At 40.7% G+C, this 18,261-nt stretch overlaps 1 protein-coding gene across 4 annotated transcripts in view; it reads right to left on the reverse strand.

The window, feature by feature from the left end:
- LOC127436646 (SH3 and multiple ankyrin repeat domains protein 3-like) overlaps positions 1-18,261 on the reverse strand; it is a 43,920-nt gene that overhangs the window by 10,317 nt on the left and 15,342 nt on the right. For 3 of the 4 annotated variants that reach the window (XM_051690908.1, XM_051690906.1, XM_051690909.1), the window contains exons 11-23: positions 14,911-15,157; positions 14,422-14,585; positions 9,256-9,369; positions 9,069-9,144; positions 8,483-8,565; positions 8,281-8,405; positions 6,272-6,407; positions 6,076-6,156; positions 5,616-5,636; positions 5,045-5,178; positions 4,166-4,271; positions 2,779-3,591; positions 989-2,045 (exon numbers count right to left, since the gene is read on the reverse strand). In XM_051690908.1, the coding sequence (XP_051546868.1) occupies positions 989-2,045; positions 2,779-3,591; positions 4,166-4,271; positions 5,045-5,178; positions 5,616-5,636; positions 6,076-6,156; positions 6,272-6,407; positions 8,281-8,405; positions 8,483-8,565; positions 9,069-9,144; positions 9,256-9,369; positions 14,422-14,585; positions 14,911-15,157 (3,157 nt within the window). The remainder of the gene's footprint in view (positions 1-988; positions 2,046-2,778; positions 3,592-4,165; positions 4,272-5,044; positions 5,179-5,615; positions 5,637-6,075; positions 6,157-6,271; positions 6,408-8,280; positions 8,406-8,482; positions 8,566-9,068; positions 9,145-9,255; positions 9,370-14,421; positions 14,586-14,910; positions 15,158-18,261) is intronic. The other variant, XM_051690907.1, reaches the window with a different exon arrangement.

Consider the following 18,261-nt stretch of genomic DNA (forward strand, 5'->3'; position numbering starts at 1 on the left):
CAAAAGCACCAAAAGTTGGTTAAATGACCATGGTGTTGGTGTGCTTGACTGGCCAGCAAACTCACCAGACCTGATCCCCATAGAGAATCTATGGGGTATTGTCAAGAGGAAAATGAGAAACAAGAGACCAAAAAATGCAGATGAGCTGAAGGCCTCTGTCAAAGAAACCTGGGCTTCCATACCACCTCAGCAGTGCCACAAACTGATCACCTCCATGCCACGCCGAATTGAGGCAGTAATTAAAGCAAAAGAAGCCCCTACCAAGTATTGAGTACATATACAGTAAATGATCATACTTTCCAGAAGGCCAACAATTCACTAAAAATGTTTTTTTTTATTGGTCTTATGATGTATTCTAATTTTTTGAGACAGTGAATTGGGGGGTTTTTGTTAAATGTGAGCCAAAATCATCACAATTAAAAGAACCAAAGACTTAAACTACTTCAGTCTGTGTGCATTGAATTTATTTAATACACGAGTTTCACAATTTGAGTTGAATTACTGAAATAAATGAACTTTTCCACGACATTCTAATTTATTAAGATGCACCTGTACATTATAGTCTGAAGGTCTGTGCCAAGTTTAGTTGACTTGGCACGAAAGCTCTAGCGAGAATTACAATTGATAATTTTGGTCTTGGTTTAGGGATTTTGGAAAAACCATTAACCATGTCTGTAGAGTAACAGTATGTTGGCTTTTTCAAGCCAGCATAATAATCACTGTTTTCAAACAAATTCCAGAAAATCTCTCCCTGTCTTTCATTGGTTGTAAAAATAGATGGTACTTCCCTAAACTCCCACCATTTGGACTGCATAAAGAATATTCTGACAGAAACACAGAACCCAAATGTTACACCTTTAAGTGAAATCAACCAAAAAATGGCTTACTTATAGGTGACTTTGCATATTAAGCTGGGATACAAGAATTTTCAACATAAAATTACACACATCAGCTTTAAATGTTACAGTTTGCAACAGGTTGTTCTTACCTGGCCCCTCCCACAGGTGACCTCCTTCCAGGGTCAAGTGGCGCTCCCATTGGTGGCTCCTCCCCCAGTGAAAGAGTATCTTTGCTTAGTAACTCCGCACCCATAGCTGCAGGCCGACTTTCATCGGCCCCACCCACCTGTGTCTTGGGCTCCTCTCCCCAGAGTTTAGAGCGTCTTTGGAATAGGTAGCGTGGGCGGGTGGGGCCTGTGCTGGGTGGATGTGGAAGCAGCTCGCTATCTGATGACTGTTTAAGCAGTGGGTCCCTGAGATGGGCGGGGCGACCACGCCCCACCCCACAACGTGGTTTGCTTGCTTGGGTGGAGTCTGTGCTCTCTGATGACAAAGTGGACATGCTGGAGACTGTTGAAACAGTACTGGTGGTCTCCATATGGGGGTCTTCAACACCAGAGTCTGCCATTGAATCACTTGCTTTTCCAGAGGAGGTCTTGGCGATGGATGGCCGTGATCCACTAGGTGAAATGCTTATAGTGGCTTTGGGTGTTTCTTTAATTAGAAGGCCATTGGAGAAGGGTTGAGGGGGGGGCACAAGGCCTATCTTACGAAGCTCCTCCCTTGTTTCCTCATCACTTGACGAAAGCAGTGCAGGAGGCAGGGTCACTGTGTAGGGCTCCGCCTCCTCCTCTGAGCTCATAGTCAGACTTCGAGCAGTCAGATTTGAGAGGGTGGGGGCAGGGGAGGGCAAAGTGGGCGGGACTGCCGGTTGAGTATGCTCTGTATCCATTAGTGCAGGTTGCACACTGGGTGGCACACTAAGTGCTTCCTCCAGGCTTCGTCCAGACCCAGGGCTACCGCTAGTCACTTGGCTAGCCGTTTCTGTGATGCTTACAGGTTCCTCTCTCCATGAATTAGTAGGAGGAGCCTCAAGAGGAGCAGGTGGTGTTGCACCTCCCTCTGTCTCGGGTCTCTCCACCACTCGGCCTTGAGTGGGAGAAGGTGCAGGTGAGGGCGTGGGAGTGGGTGTATTCCGGCCGCTAAGAGCTCGTTCTCGTGCAGCAAGTGCAAGCGCTAGTGGTGATGAAGGATCCAGTGGTCGACCTGTTTAAGGGCGTATAAAAGTTGGGGTTAAAATCTCATAAAAATCTCAGTGTATTCATTTTAAATGCTGGGAAGGTTGCATATTGGAGTAAGAAAGTCATATGGGCTTGCAACACATGGGGGTGTGTGAATAATGACAGAATTAAAATTTTGGGGTGAACTATCCTTTAAGTATTATTTAATTACTATTAGTAGTATTAGATTGTGTAACCCCAAATATTAAGCTTTTAATATTTTAGTATTGATAATTATTAATAATTATTGAATTAATTCATCTTACTAGATATTTCATTTATATTAGATATATATTTTTATATATATTTTATATCAGAGAAAACAATGTGTTTAATTATTTTTTTTATTTAAGTGTTTTAACATCTTTTTTCCTTTTGTTTAAACAATTAAGCAAAAAAAAAAATTGTGATAACCACATTACGAACACAAATTTGTATTATTATTATTATTGTACTGTTTTTTTCCTTTTATTAGATAGAACAGTGGAGAACTGACTGGAGCAGAGATAAAGAGAGGGGGAATGGGATAAGTGCATGACCCAGGCTTAAATCAAAATCAGGTCCCCATGAGCACAACAGCTTTTTATATATTATGAGCAGCATACTACCTTCTATGCCACTGCTTCTATATTTGATAAGGTTTTCGGCATCCCTCTCTGCATAAACATTTGCTGTACAAAAAATGCAAAGTGCTAGTGGTGAAGGATCCAGTGGCTTACCTGTTAGAGGGTGTATAAAAGTGGTGCCCCCTGGTGGTGGGCCAGGGGAGAGCATTGGAGCCGGTGGAGGCAACTCAGCTAACTCGTCCACAGAGTGGGACTGCGACAGTAATGGAGTGGTTTGCGGCTCTGTTGCTCCCCCTTCTACAGACAAGAAAACACTAGGTCTTCGGCGGGCCCCAGGAGGCGTGATCCTGGCTCGCTCTGAGAGAACCTGCTGTTGGAACTGCTCTGCTCGGCTGCTGTGTGGAATACGCAACCCGCCCAACGGAGAGGGGTCTCTGCTAGACTGAGCAGTAGAACCCTCCTCAACTTGTCCTTGCTTGACTAGTGGGCTCTTCCTGCGCTGAGGCTTGGTTGGAGTATAGACCGCACTTAGACGGCCCACGTTAGCATACGGATTCTCGACTTGTGGGCCACGCCTACGACCGCGTTCAGGAGGGGCAGCTCCAGAGGTAGGCGTTTGCGGTCTTGCAATAGGGGCCGGCTCCACTGGCAAATGGGAGGTGTCCTGAAGAATTATCATGGAGCGTGTTTTTCGCTGGCGGTCTGTCGTGACCGGGCCATGGAGCTTGGGCTCCGCCCCCGGGCGGAAGCTCGAACGGCTCTGGTTGGCAGCGCGAGAGGGGGGTGGGGGCGGGAGGAAGGAAGGAGGTGGTCCTGAATCAAGGAAATAGGGAGTTGGAGGCGGTGGAGGAGCTGTCTGTGGAGGGGGTGGGATACTGTCTTGTCTGAAGCTGTCGGTCATTGAAGAGCTTCTAGGGAAGCGATGTTCTCCGATCAGGGCAGAGATTCTATCATCCTCTGGAGCACCTGTAAAACAATCCACAATAACAGCAACGTGTTTGTGAACAAAGATAGTAACTCCTAATAAATCAAGTGCATTTTCCAGGGTTCCCACCCTTTTTCCATGACCTTCTCAGGCATTTGTGATTTCTGGATACAGAGTTTTAAAAATAATTTTGATTCAGACTGATTTGCTAATGAATCACAAAAACAGATTTGTATACCATTTCAACTAATTTGTGGAAAAGAACTGCCTCAAAAGAACTATAACTAACAAATTGGACATCGCTATGGCTTGTAAGTGTTCTTCTGTCTACGAAAGAGCAACATTTAGCTCATTCAATATTTTAGAGCAGAGAAAATTACAAAAATGTATATCCACTTTCAACATTTCCATGACTTTTGAGATTTCATTAATTTCAATGGCTTTCACAGGCCTGAACACAATGGGAAACCCTGATATTCTGATGCAAGCTGATAGTTTTATTTGAATGGGTCTAAGTTGGTGTAGCACTGGTGTGTGCTCATGAATAAGGAGATATTGTGAGTTGCATGCAAAAATTGTTTATATCTGTGTATGGATGTATTTGCATGGATTTACCAAATGACTTTGTTCTTGACATTCCCCGAGGCAGCTGCATGTGACTTTTGTCCACAGCTAAAGACACTCCTGCATTTGCTGGCAAACCCTGCCTCTCTAACAAAGACTATACAGACACACACACACACATATATATAAAACAATGCATGGTCAAAAATTGACCACAATTCAGTAGTTGTCAGAACAAAACAAATCACTGTTTCTTATTAATCAGCTATCAAAGAAATAAACAGAAATGCGGTCTTATCAAATTTCATGCCATGCTACATGATCCATCCCACCCAGGTCAACATGGAATGGATTCAATTCAGATTCAGATGTCTTATTTATCCCAAGACAATATGGATTATAAACAGAAACTGATCAGCAGCCAAATTGGCTGGCAAAAGTATCTTTAGTGACACACTTTGGCTACTGTACTACAATGGTGATGTGCACCATCTGTCGCATACAATGCATATTATGTCATAATGTAGTTGCTATGTATGGCAATAAATGTCTTGTTCCCTTATTTATTACTTAATTTTGCTTTAGAAGATTCTTTTTGCAAATTGCACAATATGCAATGAGATAAAGACAGCAATTACTCTCTGTGATGCTGTTCCAAACCCGTATGACTGACTTACATCCGTGGAACAACAAAAAGAGATGTTAGACAGAATGTCAGCCTCAGTCACTATTCTCTTCCATTGCATCTTTTGTCCATACAATGAAAGTGACTGTGACTGAGGCTGCCATTCTGCCTAACATCTTTCTGCGAAAGTCATTTGGGTTTGAAAAATCACGAGGGTGCGTAAAAATAGCGAATCTTAATTTTTGAGTGAACTGTCCTTTTAAGGCATATTGAATGTGGTGTGTTTTTATGTGCATCAGACTCACACTGATCTCAGCCTGTGTGATGCGGCGACTCGTTGGCCTCTGCTTCACAGTGGCTGCTCTTGGGTCATCTGGGGGGCGTGGCCTCATCACTACAACAGGTTCTTTTGGTGAACTTAACATCTCATCCAACTTCTCTGTGAGGGATACACACAGAGAAACACACACAGAGAAACACTTAAAAAACATTCCTGATCATATTCCGTCAACTCACAGAAGACCAAACAAATATCAAGTACACCAGCAAATAAAAACACAGATCTTCCCTAAATCCCATATGTGTAATCTGCACAGTTTGAAGGAAAAGAAAGAAAGAACAAATATACAATCACAAATACATCACTAGACACATACACAACAGCTCATCAAGTTTCACAATCCACAACAGGTATAGGCGTACATATAGGGCAAACGATTTAAAAAAGAATACAAACACATACACTTACACTTTACAATTATTCACAATCACAGGTAACAACACAAGCTAAAAAACAAGGTTGGATAAATCTATTCATGACATTCCATGCCAATCAGCATATAGAATCAGTCTCACGTTGATGCTGTCATGTCTTACCTCCCCTCCTTCTCCTTGACGCTTGTGGACAAGAAGGACAAATCTATAGTTCCTGATTGTTCCTGATTTAGCTCACAGATTAAATGGAATGTATGTGTATGATAATATTTTAAAACATTCTAAACTATAGACATTCTAGACTATATTTCAAACCAATACTAACCAGCATAAATCAGCTTTGCAAATGCACTAAATCAGCTTAGAAAAACCAGAACCAGCTTAGAAAAGCTTGGAAATTCATGTTGGTCTTAGTCTGCCTTTCCAGCAGGGATATCATTCCCATGGCAAAAACCAAAACAAAACAAAACAAAAAACAGTAAAAGCTTTTCTCCACAAAGTGTTCCTGGAAATATTGATTTGTGCCATACCCTATGGTGATAATGATAATGAGGCATCTGTTTTAACTTGACTTATCAGACATAACAAAGTATGTGTGAGCATATGTCAACATGGGTCTTACCCAGCTCCTCCAGTTCTGCGGTCATGCTTTTGGAACGCAGAGTCAGGCTGGTGCTTGGGTCCCTCTTGGGAGGTGGGGGGGCTAATTAATTATTAAAATGACAGAAAATTGAATATTATCTAACAAGTGTTTTGCATGTCCAATCATACAAAAAGGCCAATGCATGTGTTTGCATGAAACAAGTTTAGGATAGAACCTTTCTTGCGGATGACATCTCCTGTGTCAGGTTTGCGCGTGACAGACACCACCTTCATTACAAGCCGACTCCCACCCTGCCGTATCAGAGACACCACCTGCCTGTGTCCCACCTTTACAACACTCACCCCATTCACCTGAGAGAGAGAAATAAGGAAAGATAGATAGACAGAATAATCTGATCATTAATGTCTTGCTGAATGTTTATTTACATTTTATTGTACAACCCCAAATGGGAAAATATGGAAAATGCTAATAAAAACAAAATGCAGTGATTTGTAAATTCTTTTCACCCTGTGCTGTGCCATTTCAACTTCTACAGTGCACAATATAGTTAAAAGATTGAAGGAATCCGGTCAAATCTCGGTGTGTAAAGGGCAAGACGAAAACCATTTCTGAATGCGCGTGATCTCCGATTCCTCAGACATAACTTTATTAAAAACCGTCATTCGTTTGTAATGAATGTCATGAAATGGGCTCAGGAATACTTCTGTAAACCTTTGTCAGTCAACACCATTCGCAGCTGCATCCAGAAGCATCCATGCGTCCATGGTCAGAAGCCATATCACCCTGTAGCTCTATACTGGTTGCCCACTAAAGCTAAGCAGGGTTTAGCCTGGTCAGTACCTGGATAGAAAGACCTCCTGGGAAAAACTTAGGTTGCTGCTGGAAGAGGTGTTAGTGAGGCTAGCAGGGGGTGCTCACCCTGCAGTCTGTGTGGGTCCTAATGCCCCAGTATAGTGACGGGAACACTATACAGTAAAAAGCCACTGTCTTTCCGAAGAGACATTAAACCGAGGTCCTGACTCTCTCCCAGAGCAAAAACCCCAGGGCACTTCTTGTAAAGAGTAGGGGTTTACCCCTGGTGTCCTAGCCAAATCCCACCCATTAGCCCTTATCAGTCATGGTCTCCTAATAATCCCCATCCATAAATTGGCTCTATCACTTTACTATCTCCTCTCCACCAATAGCTGGCGCACTATGGCTGACATCGCATCATCCAGGTGGATGCTGCACGTTGGTGGTGGTTGAGGAGAACCCCCTGTTCACTATGTAAAACGCTTTGAGTGTAGTGTCAGAAAAGCGCTATATAAGTGTAACGTTCATTTATTCATTCATCCACAGATGCAAGTTAAGGCTTTACAAAAAGCAGAAGCCATACATCAACACTGTCCAGAAGCGCTGCCGACTCCTCTGGGCTTGGTCTCATCTAAGATGTATGTAAAGTAGAACAGTGGAATCGTGTTTTGCGGTGAAATATGAGTCAATATTTCAAATAGTTTTTGGAAAAAACAGCTGTGGTGTTTTACGGACCAAAGAGGAAAATCAGCGTCAATATAGCACAGGGTGAATTTAATTTTTTTTTTTTTTTTTTGCATTTTCCATACTGTCCCAACTTTTAGGAATTGGGGTTGTATATTGTCATTATATTTATATTACCATTACTTGGACCTTATTTTAATTGTAATTGTATCATTATTTTATGATTTTCTTTCTCATCACTGCTTTTATTGTGTATATTACAATTCTACATTTTTAAGAGGATTCTAGACTCTTTCAAACCCCTTTTTCAAATGCCCTTGCCAAAAAGCACCATAGTGTTACCATAAAAATTGACCATGGAAAAACTATGGTAATACCATGTTTTTGAAACTACAATGATGGTAATACCATGGTATTCTCTGTAGTAAGGTGGTTTCAGATAAAATAGGCCACTTTTTCACATTGAATTGACTGTCAAGGAGTGGTCCGATTTACAAGAATTCACCCCACCTTATAGTACAATATAAATCCCATGGTATATGAATAAGCTAAGCAAAGTACCATGGTATTACCATCTGATAACATGGTACTGCCATAATACTTTCGTGTAAGGTTGGTGTTTGTGTAAACAGGAGTGAATGTAAGTTAAATGTAAGCACTAATTCTTACACTTTAGTGCACAAAACTCCAAGGTAAATTTTTTGCAGGGTCAATATAGCCCTTTAAATGCTGTCAAAAGTTCTTCACCTCTATGAGGAAATCTCCTGTCCTTAATCCTGCCCTCCATGCCACTCCCTCCAGATCCACTGACTCCAGGTATTGCAGGGCAGGGAATGCAGGAGTAGGTGTGAACTCTTCAATGGGTGTCTCAGCTGATAAGAGAGAGCATGGAATTACTACATTTGTGTGTATCTGATCTCTCTTTCTTCTCACCTGTGTGTGTGTGTACCTTTAGCTCCCCGAAGCACGAAGCCAAATCCTTCGCTATCTCTTTTCTGCAACGTTGCACTTTTTTCTTCTATAACATAATCACTGTGAATTTACAGAAATCAATAATCACTGCATTGCATTGTCGCATGTGCTGCATTGCCAAAATTCTTCCCATAGATGCATACTGTACTTTCAGTTTGTTGTAAGATATTGCAGCAGTATTTAAACATAAAATTATATTAGTCATCAGATTGCATAGACAACTTTGTTAGTCTGCTTTGCATGTAAACGTTACCTTCTAGCTAAATTTGTTTCCTTAAAATTAATTATTACTTTACTTTTATGTTCATACATTTAAAATCTGTGACTGTACGTGTACCTCCTGAGGTTGGCAATAAACATTTTCTGAAAGCATCATCTCTTACAGACCATTTGTTGAAAAGGGGAAAGGGTGACTTTTTTTCTGAAAGTTTCAGGCCTTATTTTGTACCCTGTTTATGGAAAGTGCTTACTACCTGTAATCTTACATACTACTGCACAGTATATAGTACAAATAGTACTAAAAAATAACATGATGGAGGTAAGAAAGGAGAGGGAGTGTGTACCTGTACGAGGTATAGTTGTCATAGGAGCCAACAGTGTAGTGCCTGAAAAGTCTCTTAGTACGATCTTCTCTCGTCTCTGAGAAACAGATGTGTGACCACATCAATACCAATTAAGTATGGATATTACAGAGTATGACTGTACCTGTATGTGAGTGTGTTTTATGTGGTATTTGTACCGTACACTGACCGAGTCGTGGGTCATACTGTCTCATCTGGACCTCCTCTACACAGTGAGCAGGAAACCAGCCAGTTCGTCCTTTAACTGAGCCTTCCCAGAATCCTCCCTCACCTATGCTCAGCACTAGTGGAGACACACATGAACAATTTAATGCCACATTTGGAAAATTGCTTCATCGATACAGCATGAAGTTTCAGTCCTGATGTCACAGACTGCAGCAACCGGCCAGGGGCATTGCTAGGTCAAAACATTCGGGGCTCAAGCCCCAAATGATTTTGGTCTAGCCCCAAATGTTTTTGTTCAGAATCATTATTGCAGGTGTTTGAGTGGAACTGAAGCAGGAGTGTAAGTATTTGTTGGTTATTGCAGTAGTTTTCTTGCAAATTTAATAATATAAATCTGGCATTCGAGCTTTATCTGCATTAAATATGCTTCCTCCTCTCATCCGACATGCACGTTTCAAGCTTGGTTTGCATGTGAGTGTTGCCTGGAGCCATCACAAAACCACTTGCGTGATGTACTGTACTCTATCCTACTGTATTTCTGGAGCATGCGCGTTGTTTGGGCTTCCCTTGGCCAAGTACACACTACAAAGTGTAGGATTTTATATGCTAATTAGTTTAGGAATCTTGGCCGCGTTCGACCGCCATTATATGAAGGATAAATGACAAATGATCAGATTAGAAATCTGAATAAAATTTCTCCACCATTAAATATGTAATACAACAGGCTCGTTGTATCTGCTCACAATTTATATGTAAGGAATTTTAGCTCTAGAAGGGAATTATGATTAATTCGGGGAATATTGAAAGAATTAAGGTGTACGTCTGGTCACTCTGCTGAGTTGATATGACGCGTCTGTTAACTCTTTAGAGTAATACTATTTTCATGGCCATCGAAAATAATATCGCAAATATGTTGAAATAATGTTTGACCTTTAAGAATCAATTAACAAGATAGTTTATCAAAATATACCAGTCATATCCTCTTTGAATACAAACAAGACTTTATTTCTAATCTACAATATCAAACTAACTAACACACATAGATGAACATAAAACCAGGTTGGTGAGTGAACTGTTACAGAAGGTAAATGGAAATTATCTTTAACAGAGAAAATTGTCTATAGACCGTGTAGTCTATAGACCACGCCCTGAACCATCGATACTTCATTTAGTATACCTCGATTTGCAATTGGGTTACCCAAAGTATTTAAATAAAACACCAGCACTTTCTAGCAAAAGTCTGGAGGTGTGCTTGCGTTTCGTTGTGTTTCCTATCGTTGCTTTGGTTCTTTGGCTGGGTCCGTAGAAAGTTCTGGTTGTTCCGTCGATTTTTTGGACCTCTGCCAAGATCATGGACGCGAGTAGTTCAGTGCTGGAATGATCAGGTGGGACTTTGAAGCAAGGTCTCCAGCAAGGGAGACTCGCAACTTCCCATAACATGTGAGTCGAAGCGCCGAGAAGAGCCTCGGAACTTTGCGTTCCGAGCTTTTTTTAACTCTACATTGTGCGGAATCTGGGCAGAGGGGCGCTGAAGCGAAGCCAGCCGAAGAAGGGCTAAGAGAGGAGCAAGATTCAAGAACCAAGAGAGAAGGTTCGTCCTAGGTGGGGAGGTTTTGTTGAGCTGAGGTTGGCCGCAACACTAAGGTGTCTTGAGCAAATAAGAAGTGTCTTTTGCTGGGTCACATGGTCATTTCTGTCCTCCCCACAAGATAATTAATTTAAGGTGTGAACATATTTTCATCATGACTTTTATATAATGAAATCAGTGCAAGAGACATGACATTTGTTAACATCAACATTCTCGGGGGCCTGGGTAGCTCAGTGGTAAAAGACGCTGGCTACCACCCCTGGAGTTCGCTAGTTCGTTAGTTTGAATCCCAGGGCGTGCTGAGTGACTCTAGCCAGGTCTCCTAAGCAACCAAATTGGCCCGGTTGCTAGGGAGGGAAGAGTTACATGGGGTAACCTCCTCTTGGTCGCTATAATATGGTTCGTTCTCAGTGGGGCGCGTGGTGAGTTGAGCGCGGATTCCGCGGTGGATGGCGTGATGCCTCCACACGCACTATGTCTCCGTGGCAATGCGCTCAACAAGCCATGTGATAAGATGCACGGGTTGATGGTCTCAGACATGGAGGCAACTGGGATTCATCCTCCGCCACCCGGATTGAGGCGAATCACTACAAGACCACGAGGACTTAAAAGTGCACTGGGAATTGGGCATTCCAAATTGGGTGAAAAGGGGGAAAAATCCCCCCCCCCCCCCAAAAAAAAATCAACATTCTCTACATAAACAGGCGAGCATTTACATATGAAACATGACATACTTTCATGAATATTCAACGTGCTAGTTACAAAACATGAAAATACCTGATTAAAAATCATAATGGTTAATTCATTGGTTTTACAACATGGATAATACATTGCACATTATAAGAAACATACTACAGGGTTATCATTTGTATAGGATGCATTTGTCCATATTTTTAGTATAATCCTACACATGGCTGTGTATTTGGATTGAAGTGAAATGAGAAAAGTCCAATGTCCATGTCAAATGTTCATGAGCTGGTGAGCTGAAAACGTGCCTCATGATTAGTATAATAATTTTAAGTGTAGAGAGTTGGTTATATTGAAGAACCATGGAATGTCATTTTTCTGTGATTTCACTGGTTTCCATGCCAACGGTTCTTTATCTATCTCTTGGAATGTGTGTGACATTTGTGGGGGTTTTTCTAGGAGTGTGTTCGGACAGATCTGCCCTTTGTATTTAAGACAGTTAAGATTTTCCAGATGCCAGAAACCGGCACCAGTCCGAATATCTTTAGTGCTCAGGAGAATATCAGTGTAGATTCTGTATTTAAGTCATTCTGCGTAGAAATTGTTCATTCTTCTGCTCATAACATCCTACAAAGTTTCGGGATGACAACTGCATTTAAATGCAAATGTGAATTAGACTTGCCACGGTATAATAATTTTCACACCGGTGCGTTGTTCACGTTCAAACTGACTAACATCGGTATTACTGCTGGTTGGACGCTAGGTGGTACAATTGCGTTATTTTCGTTAAGCAATAGCCTACACAATAACGCAAGGCATCTTGATTTCAAACTTTTAAGTTTATTTTTTATTTATTTTAGCCAAAATTTCAAATGAAACTGAAAAAACTGAAGTGCAATTAAAATGTGTGTTGTTCAACTTTTTGAAAGATGGCTTTTAAACAGTTGTGAAGTGCAACATCTCTCTGGCAACAAATCAACTTCATCTGTGCATTATCTCCATCATGGGCTACCGGTAGGGTATTTCGTTGTCCAGGCAAATACATCAATTATTGTGGGTTGTTGTGGGTTTAATCTTGGTTTTTTATTACCTTTCATCCCAGGACCCAGTTTAGATGCTTTGGAAGAGTACTGACTTTGAATGTGTGAATAAATTCGTGGGCGATATGCAAGAAATATGTTCACAATATTTTTATTCAAAAAAAATATATATATCACAATTTCCAATTACATCGTCAACCCCCAGGCTGAGGGATCGGTGAATATTCTTACTTTAGTGATTTTGCATTGAAATTTAAATTAATTTATTTAAAAAACAAAAAACTTAAACCAAAGACATTTCTAAATTCAAACTGCACTTCAAAGGAAACGAAAAAGCTATTAAAATAATGAAGTGGTAAAAAATAAAAAAAAACCTATATATCCACCTTTCCATTTACTGTCAGGCAAGTATCCATCTATGACAATGGTGGAAAAGTACTAATACATATTAAGATCTAAAAACAATTCTAAATGTAAACATAATAATTATAATGATGATAATAATCACTGAAATATAAATCATGGTTCGAGGTGAACAAGTTTTTGTTTTATTTTATGTTTAATCACAGATGTATAGGCTATATATAAGTGACCCTGTAGAGTTGCGCTCACAACGAACTGCTCTGTGGAAATGAAGCGAACTGAACTCAGAGCACCTCCTGAGCTGAGATGTTTGAGGTCATTTACAGCATTCTTACAGACAATACTATTCTTGCAAAAAAAAATTCAGAAGACTGAAACAAAGAAAGAGTGAGAACCTTTTACATCCGTGTGTTCCACGAGACTGCACAACTCCGAACAAACAGTTCATCAGACATGCGCATAGACAGCTTTTCTGTCATCTGTTCTTAAAAATATAATAAAGTGTGTTTCTTCAAGAGCATGTCTGTGTGTCTAACAGCATTTCTTGTGTCATTCCAAATCCGAGACGTCTTACAGATCCCCACCATGCACATTATATTCACTACCTGCAATTAAACGTCTTCTGTCAGTGCACATACTTTGCTGCCTGTGTTATTTGATACGATGGTAAAGAACATCTGACTTTCAGTGCATTATTTAGGTTAATTTATCATGGGTCACAAACACTTCATTAGGCAACTATTCTTTATTTAAGGCTATTCTATTCGTTAGGCTATTGTATTGATATTGGATATTGATATTCCATTCATTATGTTTCCACCGGTATAAAATTTCACACCGGTGTTGTCCCTTGTACCGAGTAAAACCGGTAACACCGTACACCCTGGCAACCCTAGTGTGAATCCCCTAAATTTTTATTCCATGTGTGTACAGAATACAGGACTGACTTCTGCAGTTGCATTCACTAAAATTAATCCGACTTTCTTATGAATGCGTTTGATTCTTCTCCTTGCATAGTGTGCTTATAAACAAGAGTTAATATGTCAGAACGCATCGTGAAAATATGCCCATTGTATGAATGTGCCTTGAATTGTTCCTGTAAGGCTGAGTAGCCTAACTTGTTCCTGTTAGGCGAACAACTCAGGGCACCTTTCTCACATTGCGTGAAAATATTCAAATTTCGGGACATTGTGCATCCCGGGATGGAATTACATTTTCTAGAACAGACGGCCAAAATCCGGGACTATCCTGGAAAATCCTGGATGGATGGCAACCCTATTATTATTTATTGAATTAACTTTATTTGGGGGGGCCTTTTTTTAGCAAATATTGATATATGCTATTAATTGTTATTAATGAATTGTCATATCATGTAATTGATTCGATAATTTTTTTTTTTGATTGACAGCCCTTATTTTAATAAAAGAAACACTATTAGATTTTTGTTACAGAAAGATGCTCATCACTTTGGGTGAAAGGATAACTTACTAACCTTTGACCCTCTCTCCGCGGTTCAGCGTGATCTCACCCTCGCCCTGTGGCGTGTGGGAGCTGACGGCGATGAAGGTTCGGCCGGGCACCGCGCTGTACAGACGTCGCTTTGGCCCTCGGGATACAGCAGGAGGACTGGGCTCTCTTTGAACAGGACTGCCAGGGCTGCAGAGAGCAGAAAACCACTAGCTTTCAGGCTAAAATGAAACTTCTATGTCAAGTAATCAAATTCATTGTGCTTTACCTTAATGCTGTTCTGTTAAAGGGATAGTTCAACAAAAATGGAAAATTCTGTAATTTGTTTTCTCCAAATTCAAGTCACTACAAAATGGTCACTGTTGCTACAGTAACATTCTGCTTAACATCGCCTTTTTGTGTTCCATGGAAGAGAGTAGGTCATACTTGTTTGCAACAACGTAAGGGTGAGTAAATGATGACAGAATGTTAATTTTTGTGTGAACTATCCCTCAAATCGCAGACAACTTCACACCTGAGATGACCGCGGGTGTGTCTCCTGAGGCTCCGCGTGTGTGTGTGAGCAGACTGGGGGCTGCGCAGGGTGGGTGTGCTATCGTCGGGCTCGAGGGGGGGCAGGCTGCGAAGGGAGGGGGCAGGAGAGGGGGCCGGCAAACTCTCATCCAGAGCATTATCACTGGCTGACCGCATCAGAGAGCGACGAGGGGATACACAGACCGCACGCCGCCGAAACGAGTATGAGGGGGTCTCCCTGAAAGGCACTGTTACAGGAACAAGGTAACACACACATAAATAATTATTCATACAGTACAGTAAAGGAATAGTTCACCCAAAAATGAAAATGCTCTCATTATTCACTTACCCTGATGCTATCCCAGATGTGTATGACTGTCTTTCTTCAGCAGAACACAAATGAAGATTTTTAGAAAAATGTTGAAGCTCTGTAGGTCCTTACAATGTAAGTAAATGGGTGCCATCAGGCTGCTGGCTGTTGAACAGTCTGAAAGGCATATTTAGGCAGCATAAAAGTAATCCACACGACTCCAGTCAATTAATGTCTTCTGAAGCAAATCGACAGGTTGGTGTAAGAAACAAATCGATAATAAAAACTTTATTAACTTTAAAAAAATCACTTCCTGCCAGCATTCGATGCATCAGTGACGTAAACGCTATGGCGCGTTCACACGAGAAGTCGGAAGGGCACGCTTTGTATACTACAGAGGAACGAACGTCACGCGAGAGTTAGTTCATTTCAAACAGCATCCCAGCGCTGGCCAGAAGCAATGACTTAAAGATAAAAACTTTTTAATTATCGATTTCTTTCTTACACCAACCTATCGATTTGCTTCAGAAGACATTAATTGATTAACTGGAGTCATGTTGGTTACTTTTATGCTGCCTAAATATGTCTTTTGGAACGTCAAATAGCCAGCAACCTGATGGCACCCGTTTTCTTATATTATAAGGACCTACAGAGCTTCAACAGTTTTCTAAAGATCTTAATTTGTGTTCTGCTGAAGAAAGACAGTCGTACACATCTGGGATGGCATCAGGTTAAGTGAATAATGAGAGAATTTTCATTTTTAGGTGAACTATTCCTTTAAAAGGATAGTTCGCCCCAAAATGAAAATTCAATCACTGTTTACTCACCCCTGTGTTGTTATAACCCCATTTTACTTTATCTCTTTTTCTTAACACAAAGGGAGAAATTGTGAAAAAATTAAATGTTGTGCTCAGTGATGTCAAACAATGGCAGTTTATGGTGACCACCTCTTCAAGCTTCAAAAGAATGTAAAAGTACAATTCATAAGTCTAATAAATTATTCCACAAGACTCATGATTGTTATGAAAGCATACGATGAGGTTTGGTGAGAAACAAACTGAAATCTATTTTATTATTTAGTGAAACTGTTGACCGATCATTGCTCTCCTCTGCACGTTCATGAGACTATACTAGAGCTGCAGTACACACAGCCCCGCTGGCAAAATGGGGCGTTCAAGCGAAAACTAATTTTGTTTATCTAAAAACAGGTCCACCACAGTGATAGAAATAACAACACATCAAAGCTGCACACAAACCAGAGAACCAAACGTACAAAATATGTCTGATGTGTTTGCAGTCAGAGAATTTATGCATTTCTATGCCCAGCCTTTTTATTTGAAACGACGTTCTCAGTCAAACTGAGAGAGACAGACAGAAGAGGCTGAAGGCAGCTACAGTCACACCGTGTCCTAACCTGATGGCAATCAACACATGATAAAAGGTATATTTTCTACGTTAATCAGAGTTTTTGTCCTCACCAGCCGTGATGAGTAACAGGACATTCTGTTGATCGCTTGGTTTCTATTTTTGGCATCGCGGCGGGAAACCCTGCCTGTTATGAACTGGCACCGGTCCACAAACTATCTGATAACAGTATAGTGATGCATCTCAATAGCTGGTTAAAAGCTACTTGATTTTGGCCAAGAAAGTTACACATTTTACATTTGGCAGACACTTTTATCCAAAGTGACTTACAGTGCACTTATTACAGTGACAATCCCCCTGGAGCAAACTGGAGTTAAGTGCCTTGCTCAAGGACACAATGGTGGTGGCTATGGGAATTGAACCAACAACCTTTTGCTTACCAGTTCAGTGCTTTAGTCCACTACACCTACCAAGTGGTTTCGCTGAGGTATCGTAGCGCTGTCTTTAGATGGATGTCCGTCACAAATGCTCACCAGTTCAGAATAGAGAAAAGACATTCCTGCCTCCTCTAGCTCTCGGTTTGATTGAGTACTCTTTTTCAAACAAATGAGGTTGGGCATAGAAATAGAATCCATTCTCTGACTACAAACTCATCAGACATACAGTATTTAGTAAGTTCGGTTCTCTGATTTGTGTGCAGCTGTGTTGTGTTCTGTTGTTTCTATAGCTGAGGTGGACCTGTTTTTAGATAAACTTGAACTCCCCATTTCACGAGAGGAGGCTGGTTGAATTTGCTCTCGTGCAGTCTCATGAACACGCAGAGGAGAGCAACTGTCGGTCAACAGTTTCACTAAATAATCATTTTTGGGTGAACTATCCCTTTAACAAACACATATGAGACAAACACGTAGAGCCTATTTATGGCTATATAGTCGATTTCCATGCTTATAATATAAAACCATGTAAATTTGTAGAGACATGCAGATAATAAAGGATTTACACCACACACATAACACACCAATTATGGAAAATGAAATGAATGCACATTGCAGCCCATTAAGAATTTGGACTATAAAACATGTTTTGTTGTTTGGCTCTTACCACTACACATTACAATAATTACAGTGCAGTTTCATGTTTAATCTGAATACATTTACATCCGTAAACCGAGGACCACTAGGAAAATTACAGCCATTTAATATCCATTTGCATTTTATATCTGACAAGGGAGTTAAAACATGTCATGACTCATGTACTACATCCTTAAATGGATAGTTCACCAAAAAAGAAAAATTCTGTGTCAGTTACTCATGCTCATATTGTTCCAAAGACTTTCTTTCTGCCTAACATCTCCTTTTGTTTTCCACAAAGAAAATATGTTAGCCTCAGTCACCATTCACTTAAATTGCATCTTTTTTTCCATACATGAAATTGAAGGGTGTCTTAGCTAATATTCTACCAAACAATCCCCAGAACAAATAAAGTCATAAAGGTTTGGAACAACACACTGGTGAGTAAATAATGAAAAAATGTTCAATTTTGGGTGAACTAACCCTCAAGGCAAGTCTCATTCACCTTCAACTCATCAAAGAATTTTGTGATTTCAAATGACCTGGTATACCAGAATGACCACTTCCAAAGAATGCTATCAGTTGTGAAGAAAACCCATTTTTGCCA

This window comes from Myxocyprinus asiaticus, chromosome 47, assembly GCF_019703515.2.
Source record: "Myxocyprinus asiaticus isolate MX2 ecotype Aquarium Trade chromosome 47, UBuf_Myxa_2, whole genome shotgun sequence".
NCBI lineage: Eukaryota > Metazoa > Chordata > Actinopteri > Cypriniformes > Catostomidae > Myxocyprinus > Myxocyprinus asiaticus.